The sequence below is a fragment of the Mirounga angustirostris genome, unplaced genomic scaffold, assembly GCF_029215605.1.
Source record: "Mirounga angustirostris isolate CCGP_5_RB_7025 unplaced genomic scaffold, mMirAng1.0.hap1 SCAF_17, whole genome shotgun sequence".
Classification (NCBI taxonomy): domain Eukaryota; kingdom Metazoa; phylum Chordata; class Mammalia; order Carnivora; family Phocidae; genus Mirounga; species Mirounga angustirostris.
This window is the reverse complement of record NW_026991725.1, coordinates 49,883,453-49,900,421: the sequence shown is the minus strand read 5'-3', so window position 1 is coordinate 49,900,421 and position 16,969 is coordinate 49,883,453. Positions and strand designations below refer to the sequence as shown.

The 16,969-nt window shown below is 45.3% G+C and overlaps 1 protein-coding gene across 18 annotated transcripts in view; it reads right to left on the bottom strand.

The window, feature by feature from the left end:
- The window catches only part of ADPRM (ADP-ribose/CDP-alcohol diphosphatase, manganese dependent), a 280,967-nt gene that overhangs the window by 236,203 nt on the left and 27,795 nt on the right, over window positions 1-16,969 (bottom strand). Inside the window, exons 4-6 of one of the 18 annotated variants that reach the window (XR_010408459.1) lie at window positions 13,014-14,741; window positions 12,452-12,511; window positions 948-11,043 (exon numbers count right to left, since the gene is read on the bottom strand). The exons of 4 other annotated variants lie outside the window; for them this stretch is intronic. Coding sequence is in view for 1 of the 14 variants with exons in the window: in XM_054511051.2 (XP_054367026.1) it covers window positions 14,635-14,741 (107 nt within the window). In the remaining 13 variants the exon portion in view is untranslated. Of the gene's footprint in view, window positions 1-947; window positions 14,742-16,969 lie in introns of those variants that run through there. 13 more of the 18 variants (XR_010408461.1, XR_010408458.1, XR_010408460.1 and 10 more) reach the window with 13 other exon arrangements.

Below are 16,969 nucleotides of genomic sequence, written 5' to 3'. Positions count from 1 at the left end.
ACAGAAATCACAGAGCTAAAGAATACAATAACTGAAAAATACACTAGAGGGGTTCAACAGAAGAAACAGAAGAACAAATCAACAACCAGGAAGACAGGGCAATGGAGCTCACCCAAAGAGAGCAGCAAAAAGAAAAAGAATTTTGAAAAGTAAAGATATCTTGGGGTGCCTGGGTGGCTCAGGCAGTTAAGCATCTGCCTTTGGCTCAGGTCATGATCTTGGGGTCCTGGGATCAAGCCCCATATCAGGCTCTCTGCTCAGCAGGAAGTCTGCTTCTCCCTCTGCCTCCCACCCCCCAACTTGTTTTCTCTCTCTCTCTCTCTCTCTAATAAATAAATAAAACCTTTTTTTTTAAGTAAAGATACCTTAAGAGACCAATAAATAAAATCTTTTTTTAAAAAAGTAAAGATATCTTAAAAGACACTATCAAGCAGAATAACACTCACATGATAAGGGTCCCAGAAGGAGAAGAGAAAGGGGCAGAAAACTTACTAGAAGAAATAATGGCTGAAAACTTCCCTAACCTGGGGAAGGAAAGTCTGGGGGAAGGAAACAGACATCCAGATTCAGGAAGCAAAGAGAGTTCCAGATAAGATGAATTCAAAGGGGTCCACACCAAAACACATTATAATTAAAATGTCAAAAATAAAAATAAAGAATCTTGAAAGCAGCAATAGAAAAACAACTTGTTACATACAAAGGGATCACCATAAAACTAACAGCTGATTTTTCAGTAGAAATTTTGCAGGCCAGAAGAGAGTGGCTTGATATAGTCAAAGTGCTAAAAGTAAAAAACTTTCAAACAAGAATATTCTAATCATCAAGTCTATCATTCAGAATTTAAGGAGAGATAAAGAGTTTTTCAGACAAGCAAAAGCTAAAGAAGTTCATCACCACCACACTGGCCTTATAAGAAATGTTAGAGACTTTTTTTTTTTTTGCAGAAAAGACATTAACAAGAAAACATATTAAAGTAAAAATGTCACTGGTAAAGGTGAATATACAGTAAAGGTATGAACTACTTATAAAGATAGAATGAAGGTTGAAAGAAAAAAGTAGTAAAAATTAACTATAACTACAATAATTAGTTAAGAGATACACAAAATAAAAAGATGTAAAAGGGGCGCCTGGGTGGCTCAGTCGGTTAAGCGTCTGCCTTCGGCTCAGGTCATGATCCCAGGGTCCTGGGATCGAGCCCCGCGTCAGGCTCCCTGCTCAGTGGAGAGTCTGCTTCTCCCTCTCCCTCTGCCTGCCTCTCTGCCTACTTGTGCTCTCTATCTCTGTCAAATAAATAAATAAAAATCTTAAAAAAAAAAAAAAGATGTAAAATATGACATCAAAAACATAAAACATGTGGGGGGAAATAAAAATGTAGAGGTTTAAAATGTATTCAAATTTAAGCTGCTATCAACTTAAGATAGCATATAAATAAATAACATATAATATCAACTTATTATATATATAGCCTGCTCTATGTGAATCTCATGGTAAAAAAAAAAAGCAAAAACCACAAAGCAAAAACCTATAGCAGCTACACAAAAGATAATGAGAAAGGAATATAAGCATAACACTAAAGAAAGTCATCAAACCACAAAGGAAGAGAACAAGAAAAGAAGAAAGAAAGAGAAAGGAACTACAAAAACAGCCAAAAAAGAATTACTTGAAATGTAAATGGACTAAAATCTCCAATCAAATGACACAGAGTGGCTGAACTGAGTAAAAACAAAACAAACAAAAAAGACTCATCTACATATTGCCTATAAGAGACTCACTTCAGATCTAAGGATGCACATAGACCAAAAGTGAATGGATGGAAAAAAGATATTCTCTGCAATGGAAATGTAAAGAAAGCTGGCGTAGCTATACCTGTGTCAGACAAAATAGACTTTAAAACAAAGACTGTGATAAAAGACAAAGAATGGCATTACATAATGATAAAAGGGTCAATCCAATGAGAGGATTTAGTTGTAAATATTTATGCATCTAACACAGGAGGACCTAAATATATAAAGCAAATACGAACAGACCCAAAGGGAGAAATTCACAGCAATACAGTAATAGTAGGGGACTTTAATACTCTACTTACATCAATGGATATATCATCCAAAGAAAAAATCAATAGGGAAACACCAGCCTTAAATGATACCTTATACTGGATGGACTTAATAGTTATATACAGAACATCCCACCCAAAAGCAGGAAAATATACATTCTTCTCAAGTGCACATGAAACATTCCCTAGGATGGATCACATGTTAGGCCATGAAACAGATCTCCATAAATTAAAGAAAACTGAAATCATATCAAGCATCTTTTCCAACCACAATGGTATAAAACTAGAAGTCAGTTACAAGAAAACTGAAGAAATCACAGATATGTAGGGATGAAACAACATGCTACTGAAAAACCAATGAGTCAATGAAGAAATCAAAAGGGAAATTAAAAGAAAACACCTTGAGACAGATGGAAATGGAAATAAACAATCCAAAATTGATGGGATGCAGTAAGAACAGTTCTAACATGGAAATTTATAGCAATACAGGCCTACCTCCTGAAACAAGAACTCGAACAATCTAGCTTTACATCTAAAGGAACGAGAAAAAGAAGAACAAACTAATCCCAAAGTTAGTAGAAGGAAGGAAATCATATAGAGCAGAGCAAAAATAAATGAAATAGAGACTTAAAAAAAAAAAAAAAAAGAAAGGATCAATGAAACTAAGAGCTGGTTCTTTGAAAGGATAAACAAAATTGACAAACTTTTAGCTAGATTCACCAAGAAAAAAAGAAAGAAGACTCAAATAAAATGAAATGAAAGAGGAGAAATTACAATTGATACCATAGAAATATGAAGGAAGGATCATAAGAGACTAGTATGAACAATTACATACCAACAAACTGGACAACAAAGAACATATGGATAAATTCCTAGAAATATACAATCTTCCAAGACTGAATCATGAAGAAATAGAAGATCTGAATAGACCGATTATTAGTAAGGAGATTCAATCAGTAATCAAAAGCTCCCAACAAACAAAAGTCCAGGACCAGATATCTTTACTGGTGAATTCTACCAAACATTTGAAGAAGATTTAATAGATATCCTTCTTAAACTATTCCAAAAAATTAAAGATGAGAGAACACTTCTAAATGTGTTTTATGAGGCCAGCATTATCCCAATTCCAAAACCAAATAAGGAGACCATAAGAAAAGAAAATTACAGGCCAATATCCATGATGAACATGGATGTGAAAATCCTCAGCAAAATATTAGCAAACTGAATTCAACAATACATGGAAAGGATCAAACACCATGATCAACTGGGATTTATTCCAGGGGTGCAAAATGGTTCAATATCTGCAAACCAATGGGATATACGACATTAAAACAATAAGGTATAAAAATTATATGATCATCTCAATAGATGCAGAAAAAGCATTTGACACAATTCAACACTGTTTATGATAAAAACACTCAACCAAGTTGGTAAGAGGGAAAGTACCTCAACAAAATAAAACCTATGTATGACAAACCCACAACTAACATCATATTCATATTCCTGAAAGCTTTTCCTTTAAGACCAAGAAAAAAAGAAGGACGCCCACTTTCACCACTTTTATTCAACGTAGTATTAGTAGTCCTAGCCATGGCAATTAGGCAAGAAAAATAAATAAAAGGCATCCAAATGGGGGGTGGGGAGGAAATCCCACTATTTGCAGATGATTCAAATAATACTATATACAGAGAACCCTAAAGGCTCCACACAAATACACATAAAAACCCTGTGAGAACTAATAAATGAATTTAGTGATACTGCAGGGTACAAGAATCAATTTACAAAAATCTGCTGCATTTCTATAAACTAATAATGAGCTATTGAAAAGAGAAATTAAGAAAACAACCCCATTGATAATTGCATCAAGAAGAATAAAATACCTAGGAATAAATTTAGCCAAGGAGAGGAAAGACCTATACACTGAAAACTGTAAACCACTGATGAAAGAAACTGACAAAAACACAAATAAATGGAAAGATATTTCCTGCTCACAGATTGGAAGAATTAATATTGTTTAAATGTCCATATTGCCTGAAGTAATTTACAGATTCAATGCAATCCCTATCAAAATTACAGTGGCATTTTAAACAGAAATAGAACCGATAATTTTAATATTTGTAGGGAACCACAAAAGACCTGGAAGAACAACAATCTTGAGAATGAAGAACCACACACAAGGCATTATGCCCCCTGTTTTCAAATTATACTACAAAGCTGTAGCAATCAAAACAGTATGGCACTGGCATGAAAACAGACACATAGATCAATGGAAAAGAAAAGAGAGCCCAGAAATAAACCCACACATATATGGTCAATTAATTTGCAACAAAGGAGCCAAGGGAAAGGGTAGTCTCTTCAATAAATGGTGTCGGGAAAACTGGACAGTCACAAGCAAACACATGAAAGGAATTCACTATCTTATGTCAATCGCAAAAATTTACTCAAAGTGTGATTAAAGACTTGAATGTAAGACCTGAAACTGTAAAACTCCTAGAAAAAAACACAGGCATAAGCTCCTGGACATCAGTCTTGGCACTGAATTTTTAGATTTGATTCCAAAAGCAAAGGTAACAAAAGCAGAAATAAACAAGTGAGATTATATCAAACCAAAAAGCTTCTGTGCAGTAAAAGGAACCATCAGTGAAACAGGGATGCAACCTACTGAATGGGAGAAACTATTTGCCAACCATATGTCCGATAAGAGGTTAATATCCAAAACATATAAAGACCTCAAACAACTCAATAGCACAAAACCCCACAAACAATCTGATTGAAAAATGGACAGAGGATCTAACTAGACATTTTTCCAAAGAAGACACAGACGGCCAACAGGCACATGAAAAAATGTTCAGCGTCATGAATCATCACGGAAATGCAGGTGAAAACCACAATGAGGTATCACCTCACACCTGTTAGAACAGCTTCATCAAAAAGACAAGAAATAACAAGTGTTGATGAGGATGTGGAGAAAAGAGAGCCCTTGTGCACTGTTGGTAGGAATGTAAGTTGGTGCAACCACTGTGGAAAACAGTATGGAGGCTCCCAAAAGATTAAAGAGTAAACCTACCATATGATCCAGCTATTCCACTTCTGGGTATTCATCCAAAGGAAATAAAAACACTAATTCAAAGAGATATCTGCACCCCTATGTTCACTGCAGCATTATTCACGATAACCAACACATGGAAATAACGTAGAGTATCCACTGATGGATAAATGGAAAAGAAGATGCGGTTCATATATACAATGGAATACTACTCAGCCATAAAAAAAGACAACCTTGCCATTTAGAACAACACAGGATGGGCCTTGAGGGTTGTTAGGTTGGCCGGTGATGCAGGTGGTAAAGAATTGCTCCAAGAGTAGACCAACACGCAAGACAGAGTTGATTCACTTTCCAAGGGAGGAGAGGTGCCAGACATTAAGAGAAATGTTGGCCCCGAGTTCCTGTGAGGCTGGGCCTTTTAAGGGGTTTTTAAGGATGTGAGAGGGTTGCAGCTGCATCCGTGGGGAGGTGGTGAGGGGGTCCCATTCTTGGCAGGGGAGAGCAGAAGGTGGCAGGTTTCCAAGCGGCTCTGTCCAGGGCTTCATCAGGATGCCGGTTGTGGTCAGGCTAGAGAAGATGTTTTGTAGTTGGGGTCTACTTTCCGAAAATGTAGGGCACCATGGCCTGGGAAAACAAAGTTAGGGCCAAGTGCAGACACCTGTGAGTTTTGCCTGTAAGCATGGTTGCGGGTGGCGGGGGAGGGCGGACTTTGAATAGATTCCTCTCAAGGGTATTATGCTAAGTGAAGTCAGGCAGAGAAGGACAAATATTGTATGATTTCACTTACACGTAGAATCTGAAAAACAAAAAGGAAGAAACAAACCAAAACTCATAGGCACAGAGAACAGATGGGTGGGTATCAGGGGGGTAGAGGGTTGGGAGGTGGGCAAAAAGGGTGAAGGGGGTCCGATGTATGGTGACAGATGGCAATGAGATTTAGTGTGGTGATCACCTAGTAATATACACCAACATCAAATTATTATGGTGTATACCAGCAGCTAATGTAATGCTCTATATCAATTTTATCTCAATTTTTATTTATTTATTTAAGATTTTTATTTATCTATTTATTTTACAGACAGAGAGACACAGCAAGAGAGGGAACACAAGCAGGGGGACTGGGAGAGGGAGAAGCAGGTTTCCCACTGAGCAGGGAGCCCGATGTGGGGCTCAATCCCAGGACCCCGGGATCATGACCTGAGCCGAAGGCAGATGCTTAATGACTGAGCCACCCAGGTGCCCCTCAATTTTTATCTAAAAAAAAAAATTGGCTTTGGACAGGTTAAAATGAAATCCATGTAAGTGTTGGGTGTGGGGAGAGCAAAGAAGAGGCTGAAGACTGAGCCCTGGAGCAGATCATCATGTGCTGGGAAAATGAGGAGAAACCAGCAAAAGAGGCTGCGGGAGAGTGGCCAGGGAGGCTGGGCTCTGTGGCTGAAGGAAGCGAGTATGTCAAGGAGGGGGGCCTGATCAGCAAGGTCAAAAGCTGCTGGTAAACGGAGCCATGGGAAACTGAGGCTCCACCTTGGAACCGACAAGACGGACATAAATGGAGGTGGTAGCTGACCTTGACAAGGTCATGATCTGTAAGCCAACATGCAGGCTGCCAGCTAAACATTACTGTCTCCATTTTACAGATATGGAAGCTGAGGCCAGGAGGAGCCCCGTGAGGCGCCCAGGGCCACATAACCAGTGAGCGGTGGGGACACGACAGGGACGCGGATGTATCTGACGTCACTCCACTCACTGTCAGAGTTTTCTCGTTCTGGCCATCCAGGCTCCTTACCCCCGCAGCCCCTGAGAAGGTGGCCTTGAATTTACAGCCAAGTGGGCAGTGTCAGCATGAGGTCCTTCTAGACAGTAGCTTGATCCAGCTGGAAACATAAGCCTGGTGTTTCATTTGCGTGGTTTGTATTCCTGGAACTTACTAGACTTACTCTCAGCTCAGCTCTTAAGAAAAATGTCACTGATTCTCACTGGACCCACAGGTGAGCAAGTTTTGAGGGCCAACTCCACCACCCTTGATGTCCAGTCCCGAATTCTATAACCTCTCCAGCCAGAGAGAAGTCTGCCAGGTCCTGCCAAGGCTTGGCCCCCCTGCTTCCAATGTGCTCAGCACCTTCTCTGGGTCCTCCTTGTCCATCATCCCCTTGAAACTAGGGCAAAACGGCAATGAGTGCATTTCGATTTCTTCATCTCTAGAGCATCTTACTGATTATGGTGAACGTTAGCTACTTTGGAAATGCATTTTTCAGCTTATAACACTATTTTTTCAATATTTTATGATGAAAAACTTGAAAGAGAGAGAGCAAAGTTGAAAGTATTGTGCAGTGAACACCCATATGCCATCACCTCGAGTCTACATTTAACATTTTGTTCTGCTTTCCTTCTATTCCTCCCTCTGTCCATCATCAATCTGTGTTATTTTTTTTTAAGATTTTTTTTTATTTATTCATTTGAGAGAGAGAACAAGACAGAGCAGGAGCATGAGCAAGGGGAAGGGTCAGAGGGACAGGGAGAAGCAGACTCCCCGCTAAGCAGGGAGCCCAATTCGGGCCTTGATCCCAGGACCCTGAGATCATGACCTGAGCCGAAGGCAGACGCTTCACCGACTGAGCCACCCAAGAACCCCAATCTGTCATTTTTTTGACGAGTTTTCAAATAAGATGCAGACGTTAGGACCCTTCACCTGTAAACACCTCAGCGTGTATATCATTAACTAGAGTTTAATATTTGCTTATGGCTTTCCTTTTTTGAGATAAAGTTTGCAAACAGAGAAATTAACAAATCTCAAGCTTAATGTATTCTGAGTTTGAACAAATACATACACACCCGGGGAACTGAAACCTCCATCAAGATAGAGAATGTTGTCATCACCCCAGAAAGTTCCCTCATGCCCTTCCCCCCTCCCACCCCAGAGGCAACCGCTGATCTGATGTTTTTCACCATAGATGATTTTGCCTATTCCAGAATTTCCCGTAAATGGAATCCTCCAGCATGAGCTCTTCTGTGCCCGGCTTCCCTGGCTCAGCACAATGCTTTTGCAACTCACTAATGCAATAGCGTGTTATTAGTAGTTCATTTCTTGGGTTTTTGAGGGTTTTTTTGTTTTTGTTTTTATTTTTTTGCTAGTAGCATTCCATTATGTGAATATATCACAGACTGTTCATCCATTCTCCTGTTCACTGCAATAATTATTTGGATAAAGGAAATGATTCTTTAGTGAATTTCTAGTTGGGATGCTTCTGCTTTTCTGTTAAGAATTCTCTCATCATTTAAAGCAAACTGGGTCTGAGTCATGGCTGTTAGAAGCCGTGTCTTTGACATCAGAAAGCTGTGGATTGCTATTTCAGTGCCGACCGTTACTAACCGGTGACCTCTTGCCAGTCACCTCGCCACCCATGCTGCGTCTTACTTTTCCCATCTGAACACTGGGCATGAAAACATCTAAAGGATGTGGGACGCTTATCAGAATGAGAGTAGCTAGTTCATTCCTTTGCTCATTCAGGTAAGAATTAAGTATCTTATGGTTTTTGGTGCTATTGTAAATGGAATCGTTTTTCTAATTTCTCTTTCTACAGTTGCGTTGTTAGTGTATAAGAAAGGTTACACCAGTTAGAATGGCAAAAATGGACAGGGAAAGAAACAACAAATGTTGGAGAGGTTGTGGAGAAAGGGGAACCCTCTTACACTGTTGGTGGGAATGCAAGTTGGTAGAGCCACTTTGGAAAACAGTGTGGAGGTTCCTCAAAAATTTAAAAATAGAGCTACCCTATGACCTAGCAATTGCATTCCTGGGTATTTACCCCAAAGACACAGATGTAGTGAAAAGAAGGGCCATATGCACCCCAATGTTCATAGCAGCAATGTCTGCAATAGCCAAACTATGGAAAGAGCCGAGATGCCCTTCAACAGATGAATGGATAAAGAAGATGTGGTCCATATATACAATGGAGTATTACTCAGCCATCAGAAAGGATGAATACCCAACTTTTACATCAACATGGATGGGACTGGAGGAGATTATGCTAAGTGAAATAAGTCAAGCAGAGAAAGTCAATTATCATATGGTTTCACTTATTTGTGGAACATAAGGAATAACATGGAGGACATTAGGAGAAGGAAGGGAAAAATGGGGGGGGTGGATTGGAGGGAGAGATGAACCATGAGAGACTATGGACCTGAAAAACAAACAGGGTTTTAGAGGGGAGGGGGGATTGGTTAGCCCGGTGATGGGTATTAAGGAGGGCACGTACTGCATGGAGCACTGGGTGTTATACGAAAACAATGGATTGTGGATCACTACATCAAAAACTAATGATATATTGTATGGTGACTAACATAACATAATAAAATTTAAAAAAAAAAAAAAGAATTCAGTAACAGGTGCCTGCTCTGTTCTGACCCTGCTAAGCCCTGGGAAAGCAGCGGGAATCAAAAGGAGGTAGGTCTCCATGGGGCTTTCAGACGGGTGGGTTATGCAGACACCAGACAGCTAGCTACACAGTTAATGATTTAATTGTCATTGTTATCAGCGCTGCAGGGGGAGAAGGGGCAGGTGCTGGGAGCCTGTAAACAGGGTTATTCAAGAGCAGAAATAGGAGCCAGGGTTAAATAAGCTTAAGGGGAAGCCTTCCGGGCAGAAGGAGCCAGAAGGAGCCGCAGAGCTCCAGGCTCTCCGGAGGGATGGAGCAGCACGGGCTGGAAGGACTGGAGAAGGCTGTGTCAGGAGAGCGCAGGTGGATATGGGTGGTGGAGGGGAAGGCCGAGGAGCAGGGCATAAGGGGAGGCTGTCCAGACTGGGTTTCGTAGATGGCGTTCAAAGCTCAGAGCCATAGGCAGCAAGGGCAGGCTGGGCTGGATCCTTCACACAAGACTGCCAGGGGGCGCTGCCTGCTTTGGTCACTGTTACAGCCCTAGTGCTCAGAACAGTGCCTGGATCGATTTGGGGAAGGAAGGGAGAACGGGAGGCTTGATCTGAAGCCGAGGTTTGGGATTTGGGTCTGACACAGGTCGCTGGCTGCAGCGCAGAGCCCAGGGCAGGAGGAAGCTCGCAGAGTGCATGCATTTGCTTGGGTGGCCACTAGCAAAACAGCATGGGCTGCAACCACGGAGTGTATTTTCTCACGCTGCCGTAGACGGGAAGTCCGAGACCAAGGTGCCATCAAGGGGGCTTTTCGGAGAGATCTCTCCCCCTGGCTTGTAGATGGCCAGCTTTTCACCGTGTCCTCTGACTTTCCACCGTTCCTGCCCGGAAGAGAGATCTCTGGTAGCTCTTCTTAAAAGGCTGTCAGTCCAGAGGATGGGTTAGCCTGGTGATGGGTATTGAGGAGGGCATGTTCTGCATGGAGCACTGGGTGTTGTGCACAAACAATGAATCATGAAACACTACATCTAAAACTAATGATGCAATGTATGGGGATAATATAAGAAAAAAAAATTAAAAAAAAAAAAAAAGGCGGTCAGTCCTATCAGATTAGGGCCCCACCCTTGTGACCTCATTTAACTTTATCTCAGGAGAGCCCCCCCCACCGTCTCCCAAAGCAATCACCACTGGGGGTCAGAGCTTTGATATAGGAGTTGGGGGGGGCAGGGCCACAGTTCAGGCCACAACAGGGCGGACGCAGGGAAACCAGTTAGGAGGTTAGGGAAGAAATGCTGACGTCTTGGGTTAGGTGTTGGCACTGAGCAGAAAAGTCTACCAGCATCGGCGGTGGACTTTCACGGGGAGGGAGGAGTCGGAGGTGCCCAGGAGAACACATAGGTTTCTGCAGTGAATTGAGTGGTGGCCCCCGAAAAGATCTGTCCCTGTCCTAACCCCTGGGACCTGTGTATGTGATCTTATTTAGAAAAAGGGTCTTTGCAGATATCCAGGTGAGATCATCCCAGATTACGGGGCAGGGGCGGGGGAGGCTACATCCAACAGTCCAGTCCCTCTGTCTCCCTATAAGAGACAGAAAAATGAAAAATGAAGACAGGGACCAGAGAAGGCGTTGTGAAGTGACAGAGCCTGGAGTCATATGACCACAAGGAGCACCCCCCCCAAAGGTGAAAGAGGCAAGAAAGGAGTCTCCCCAGAGCCTTCGGTGGGGAGTACGTCCCTGTCGACACCTTGATTTTGGACTTGCCATGTCCAGAAAGGTGGAAGAATACATTTTTGTTGTTTTAAGTCACCAGTTTTGTGATTAACCAGCTAAGGCAACCCTAGGCAGCTAATCCAAAGAGTAACTGAATGTCAGGTGAAGGTGTCACCTGGGAGAGGGGCGAGCTGGGGGGACCACGGCTTGTAGGATGGGAGGGAGAGTCTAGATCGGGTGTGAAGGACCCAAGGGCAGCAGGCCGGCTCACCGTAAATACGCAATACCAGATGGCTAGTATCATTATTATTTACTTTCGGCATGCCCTGGTGTTAGAAGAAGTGATTGCTTCCCTGGAACATATCTGATCTGCCCGGAATCTTGGGGTGGCAAACAATCTGCCAGGACGCGGCAGAGCTCGGCTCTTCCCCTGCAACACTGCCCTTTGGACACCAGTATTTCGGGTACAAAGTTCTGTTTGCACCTCTTCACCTCGGGCTGAGCCCAGCTCCGCACCCACCCAGAAAGTCTCTGGCACAAGCAGGCAGGTGGAGCCGATGGAAACAGCCAGCCGGCCCTGCCCTCCTTCCCTTCTTCCGCCCACAGATCCACCACTGGTAGCAGGAGTCCGCCATCTTGTGGACACCCACCGTCCTAACAGCCTGGTCCTAAATCAGGTCGGGATGAGAGAGAAGCTGGCTCAAGTCCCTTCACTTTTCCCACTTCCAAGTACAGCTTCGTGTCATCAGGCTCCAAAGGTCAAGGGTTTGGGCGGAACCATCTTTCTGGTCTTTAAAAGAGCTAAGAGGCAAGCACAAGGGCGTGGAAGCGGGCCATGAGGGATTGCCCCTTCGGCATCCGGGGGGTCTGCAGGTCATCCTTTAAGCCCCCCCTCTCCAGTTAATGGGGCGGGAGCGGCTGTTTGGTGGGAGAGAGAGCGTTGGGCCTACTTCCCTCTCTGCTTTCATCAACCTACAGGAGGCCTCTCTATGCCCCTGGACACGTCCAATTCTGAGTCACAGGTCAACAAGCTGGGGTCTTTCCCAAGGACTGTATTTAAGAGCTAGTGTGTGCCTCAGTGTCTTCATCCATTAAATGGGGATAATAACAGGACTTGCCTGATTGATGTGTTGTTGGCATGAAATGAGTTCCTCTACACACAGTGCTTAGAGAATTGCCTTAACGCCACGGGCTCAGTACGAGTTAACTACCACAATCTACACACACAACCCCCCCCCCCCAACAACAAACCCAATCTTCCAGCAACTTTCTTACGGCAGTCCGATGTTTCCCCACTCATGGTTGGATACCACCAGTATCCAAGTAAGCCAGGTCCTGTGGGAGAGAAATACAAATGAGGGAGGTACGGTCCTTACCTCCTGCAATTCATGGGACAGTCCGGCAGCAGGAAAGGTGCCCATACACTCGGAATGGTGGCTACAAAGTCAAAACTAAGTCGTGCTTTTAAAAAGCAACAAGAGCAAGTGTGAGAAGCAGGAGAAGAGGATGCTTGGTCCCACCTGAGGACCAGGTGCTCACCCTCAAGGGAATCTGTCTGGAGCCGAGAGCGGGTTCTCATGTTTTATTCCCCCCATGTGTCCCGTTGGCTTTATGTCCTCGGCCACTCACTCACGTGAGCTTCTTTCTCCCCGTGGCCACTGCCTATCCTCCCAGCCTAGCCGGCGTCACGTCTGTCCTGGTCTATGGCAAGTGGGTCCTAGCCAATCCCTGTGCATCCTATGGGCTCTCCCAGCCTCCACCCAAGCGCACCTCCCACGCTGCCGCCCCTGGCTCAGTGTTCCGGGGGGCTTTTCACTGCACTTGAGAGAAAACCGACCTCCTTAACCTGCACCCTTCCAGCATCATCTCTCTTCACTCACACGGGGCCCTGCTGAGCTTCTGGATTCGGGGCCTTCCGACACGCTCCTCTGTCTGCATGAGGCACTGCCCCACGCCTTCTCCATCGGCACTCGCCCTTCATCTTTCGGGGCACCCCCAAAAGTTCCCTCTGCAGGAAGTTTTTCGAAGCCCTTGGGAAAAAACCCGATTCCCCTTGTTGCACACATCCCCACAGCTGTCCGCGCTTTCCCACAATTCCCTGCGGGGATCACCTGCCTGTGTGTGTGATTATTGTTCCGTCTGTCCACACCACGGGGCAAGGACCGTGTCTGTCCTGTTCACAGTCACGTCCACGGTTATCAGCATAGCGCCTGACACGTAGGAAGGCCTGAATATTTAGTGACTGTGTGAAATCCATGGCCCCAGTGATAGGGAGCAGCGTGATGCATTGAAATACATGTGGAGGGTACGCTGAACTGTACATATTCTCGCTCTGGTGGTATAAGGGCACATCCAGGATTTCGAGGAACGTTATTTGAGCCAGGCATCTTTCATTGTCAATCAGTACGAATAAGCCTTAAGGCTTTCATACCACGGTCTTAAGTTGTTTTGCAAAAGCACATCAATCCTTGCCACGGTGAGACACACGTCTGATTTCAGAGACCTTGGGAGGAAGCGGTCTTTACAGCTGGGAGTAGAACCCCTCCATTGTCCTATTCCAACGCCACTCCCTGCCAACAACAACACACCCCTTACGCAGACTCAGCAGACTGGAGAGAAGGCTGGAGATCCAATGTGGTGGACGGAGAAAGGTGGATGGGACACTCTCTGGCACAGGGCAGGATTCTTGTTCCCTGTCATCTCTCCCCAAACACGTCATCCAGGGGGCATCGCTCACACCCACGTTCAGAACATTCTGCAGAGCGAGGGTCCCCTCACTGATGAGGATCCCGCTGCAGACTCTGTCTCTCCCGCTCCACCCCACTCCAGAGTGGCTGACCACCCCTGGCAGGACTGATGATGGGGACGGCTACAAGGTCATCGAGTCTATACAGGAGAACGGCACTCTCAGGATGACGCCGCACTTAGAAACTGACCAGATGGCTGGCGCCGACACGTCAGCTCATTCTCCACTCCGTAGGCCAGGCGGGTACGAGGCCATTCTCTCTGGAACTGGAGCTCAGGAATCACAGCAAGGAGAGGAACGGAGCTTGTGAATTGCCTCTCAGGCCCCATCAGCCTCCACGAGGACAGCCTGGCAAGGAAATGTGAGTGTCCGTGGCCAGGGGAGCCAAGCAGCTCTCCGGCCTGCGCCCGGACGGGCTGCGTCTGCTCTTGCCCCCCGGATGGAAACGACTCTGTGGGTTTCCACTGCCGCCAATCCCCCTTTGCTGACACTCTTTCTTTTAGATCTGTTTGAGCCCTGATCCGCTCTCCCTCGATCCCATGGCCCCTGGAGGCCGGCTGTGTCTTTGTGCGGGTTTGCCGGTCTCTGCTTGGTCTCTTAGCCGTGAATTCATAATCCCAGTTGCAGAGAACAGGCAAGCCCCTCTCTTTGCAAGTCTTCTGAGGACAGAACCCGTGTGCTGCCCAGTCCCCTCACTCGGCACCGGAGGCTGTCACCGCTGTCGTGATGCTTTGCTGACCTGGGAGCCGGGGGCCAGCCCAGCAGGATGAAGGCCTTCCCGTCCACATGGCCTCCTCCCTCCAGCCGTGTGACATTGCACTGAAAAAGGAAGATGAAGTGACTCTTGATGAAGAGCTCTCTGGGAGACTGGATTCATTCAAACTTGTTTTGTTTCTCATTACTTTTCAGATGAGGCCTTCTCTTCGCTCTCCTCGCAAAATCTGGACAAACAGGATTTCAAGCATCAGCTTAACTACTGAATCATGATTTTACAAGTCACCATTCGGTGTCACGGGGGACAAAAACCCAACTCACATAGGCTTATATGTAAAAGCGGGACTTCATTGGCTAACAAAACTGAAGGGTGGAGAGGCAGTTCCCAGCGACAGCCGTGGATGGTTCCAGAACCTCAAGTGATGGCATCAGGTACCCACCCTCTTCATCTCTGAGCTCAGATCCCTCTACGTGAGTCTGCCCTCAGGAAGGCTTGCTCCTGGTAGCCTCAGCATACACAACATCAGCCCAACCCACTCAGCAAAAAAGAAAGCCCCTCTCTAATAGTCCAGCTAGGGTTACCAGTCTCTGCAAATACTGCAGACACATTTATACTAAAAAATTATTCCTTGTTGATCTGAAATGCAAATTCTGTACTTTAACTGGCAACTTCAGTCCAGCACAGGCCCCAGGACTGAAGCTGGCTAGTTTGAAACACATACCAGCCCAGACCCAGGTGCTGTGGTCAGGAGGAGGGGTTAGGCCAACCGCAGGCCAAGGTCACCGCCCTATCTTTGGAAAGGGGGCAGCATGGTCAGCCCTCTGAGTATCCACACGCCGATAGTGGGAGATGGGTCCCCTCCCAAATAACTGGGATGCTAACCCGTGAAGGGGAATGAAGCCTGCACACGTGAAAACAACGCATGTCCACACAGTGATCCGGAAGGTCCCAGACAATAGTGAAAAGTATAAAACTCCACGGTGGCTTTATGGCACACCACTTTTCACACCGTTCCTTCTTCGCCACGTACACTCCTGTTTGGTTGGCCGAGCAGGTACTAGAATCCCTCCCTGTATGAGTTTGCTACTGCCGCCATGACAATGCGGAGCTTAAGCAGCAGACAGCTATTTTCAGACTATCATTCTGGGGGCTGGAAGTCCAAGGTCAAGGTGTTGACAGGGCTGGGTTCTTCTGAGGCCTCTCTTTTGGGTTTGCGGATGGCTGTCTTCCCGCTGTGTGTGTCATGTCTCTGTGTCCTAATCTCCTCTTCTTAGAAGGACACCGGTCATATCGGATTAGGACCCACGATAATGACCTCATTTTAACTTAACTACCTCTTTTAAGACCCTTGCTCCAGTGAAAGGTGAAATAAAATGGAGTCACTTATGTCAAGGGGTTTTACAAAGGGAGCCAGGAGATCATTAAGGAGGTGGGCCTTAAGCACATCCTCACTGGGTAGAACTCCTGCACCGGGCCAAACCACAAATATGCCAAGGACTCTGCATGATCACCTGCAGCTGGCTATAGTAATGGACTTTTGCTTAGTGGTAGCCTCGGCAACCAGTTATGTCTAGCCAACATTTGCTTTCGGCCACCGGCAGCAATCAAAATTCTTTGTAAACAACCTATGCAAGCATTCCCTCGTGTCTTTGGAAACCTAACTCATGTTCTCTCATGGGACACAATTTGGGCTGCGACCTGAACCTGTGCCCCCCAAATTTCAATTAGGGTCACAACGTCAACATATGAATTGGCATGGGGATGCGATTCAGCCTAAAACGCTACCCTCTCCTTCATTTATTTACTTTTTTTTTAGGTAAGGAATTGGGCAGTGAGGGTGGTCACGACTTGTCCCCCCAGTCCCAGGGCTGATTCAGTGGCGGAACTCACTAAGGAGCCATGTCCTCTGCCTGGCCTTTATCCCCAACGTGTAGCCTGCCCTTGGCCAGCCTGCATGCTCCCTTCCGGAAAAGCACTCAGCAAATCCACCCTCCTGGGCCCTGCACTCAGCACAGGGCCAGGCACCCAGCAGGTGATGTTCTTGAAATAAGCATTCCTTAAAAGGAATGAAACAGGAAAAAAAAAGTCCCTGAAGCATTTTAGGAGATTAAGCTAAAAGGAGAGGAGGACAGGAGCACGTGCTCATGATTTGAAGTGATAAAGACTCCTTAGAACAGCAAAAATGATGAGGCCTATGGATGTGTAAATGAGCCTGGGGAAGACTAATCAGAGGGTAAATTACAAAACAAAAAAGGACCGTAAAACAAGTGAGAGGGGAGAACAGTGAATATTTCAGTGTCTTTTAGTTCATAAGAAATTCATGAGCGACCCG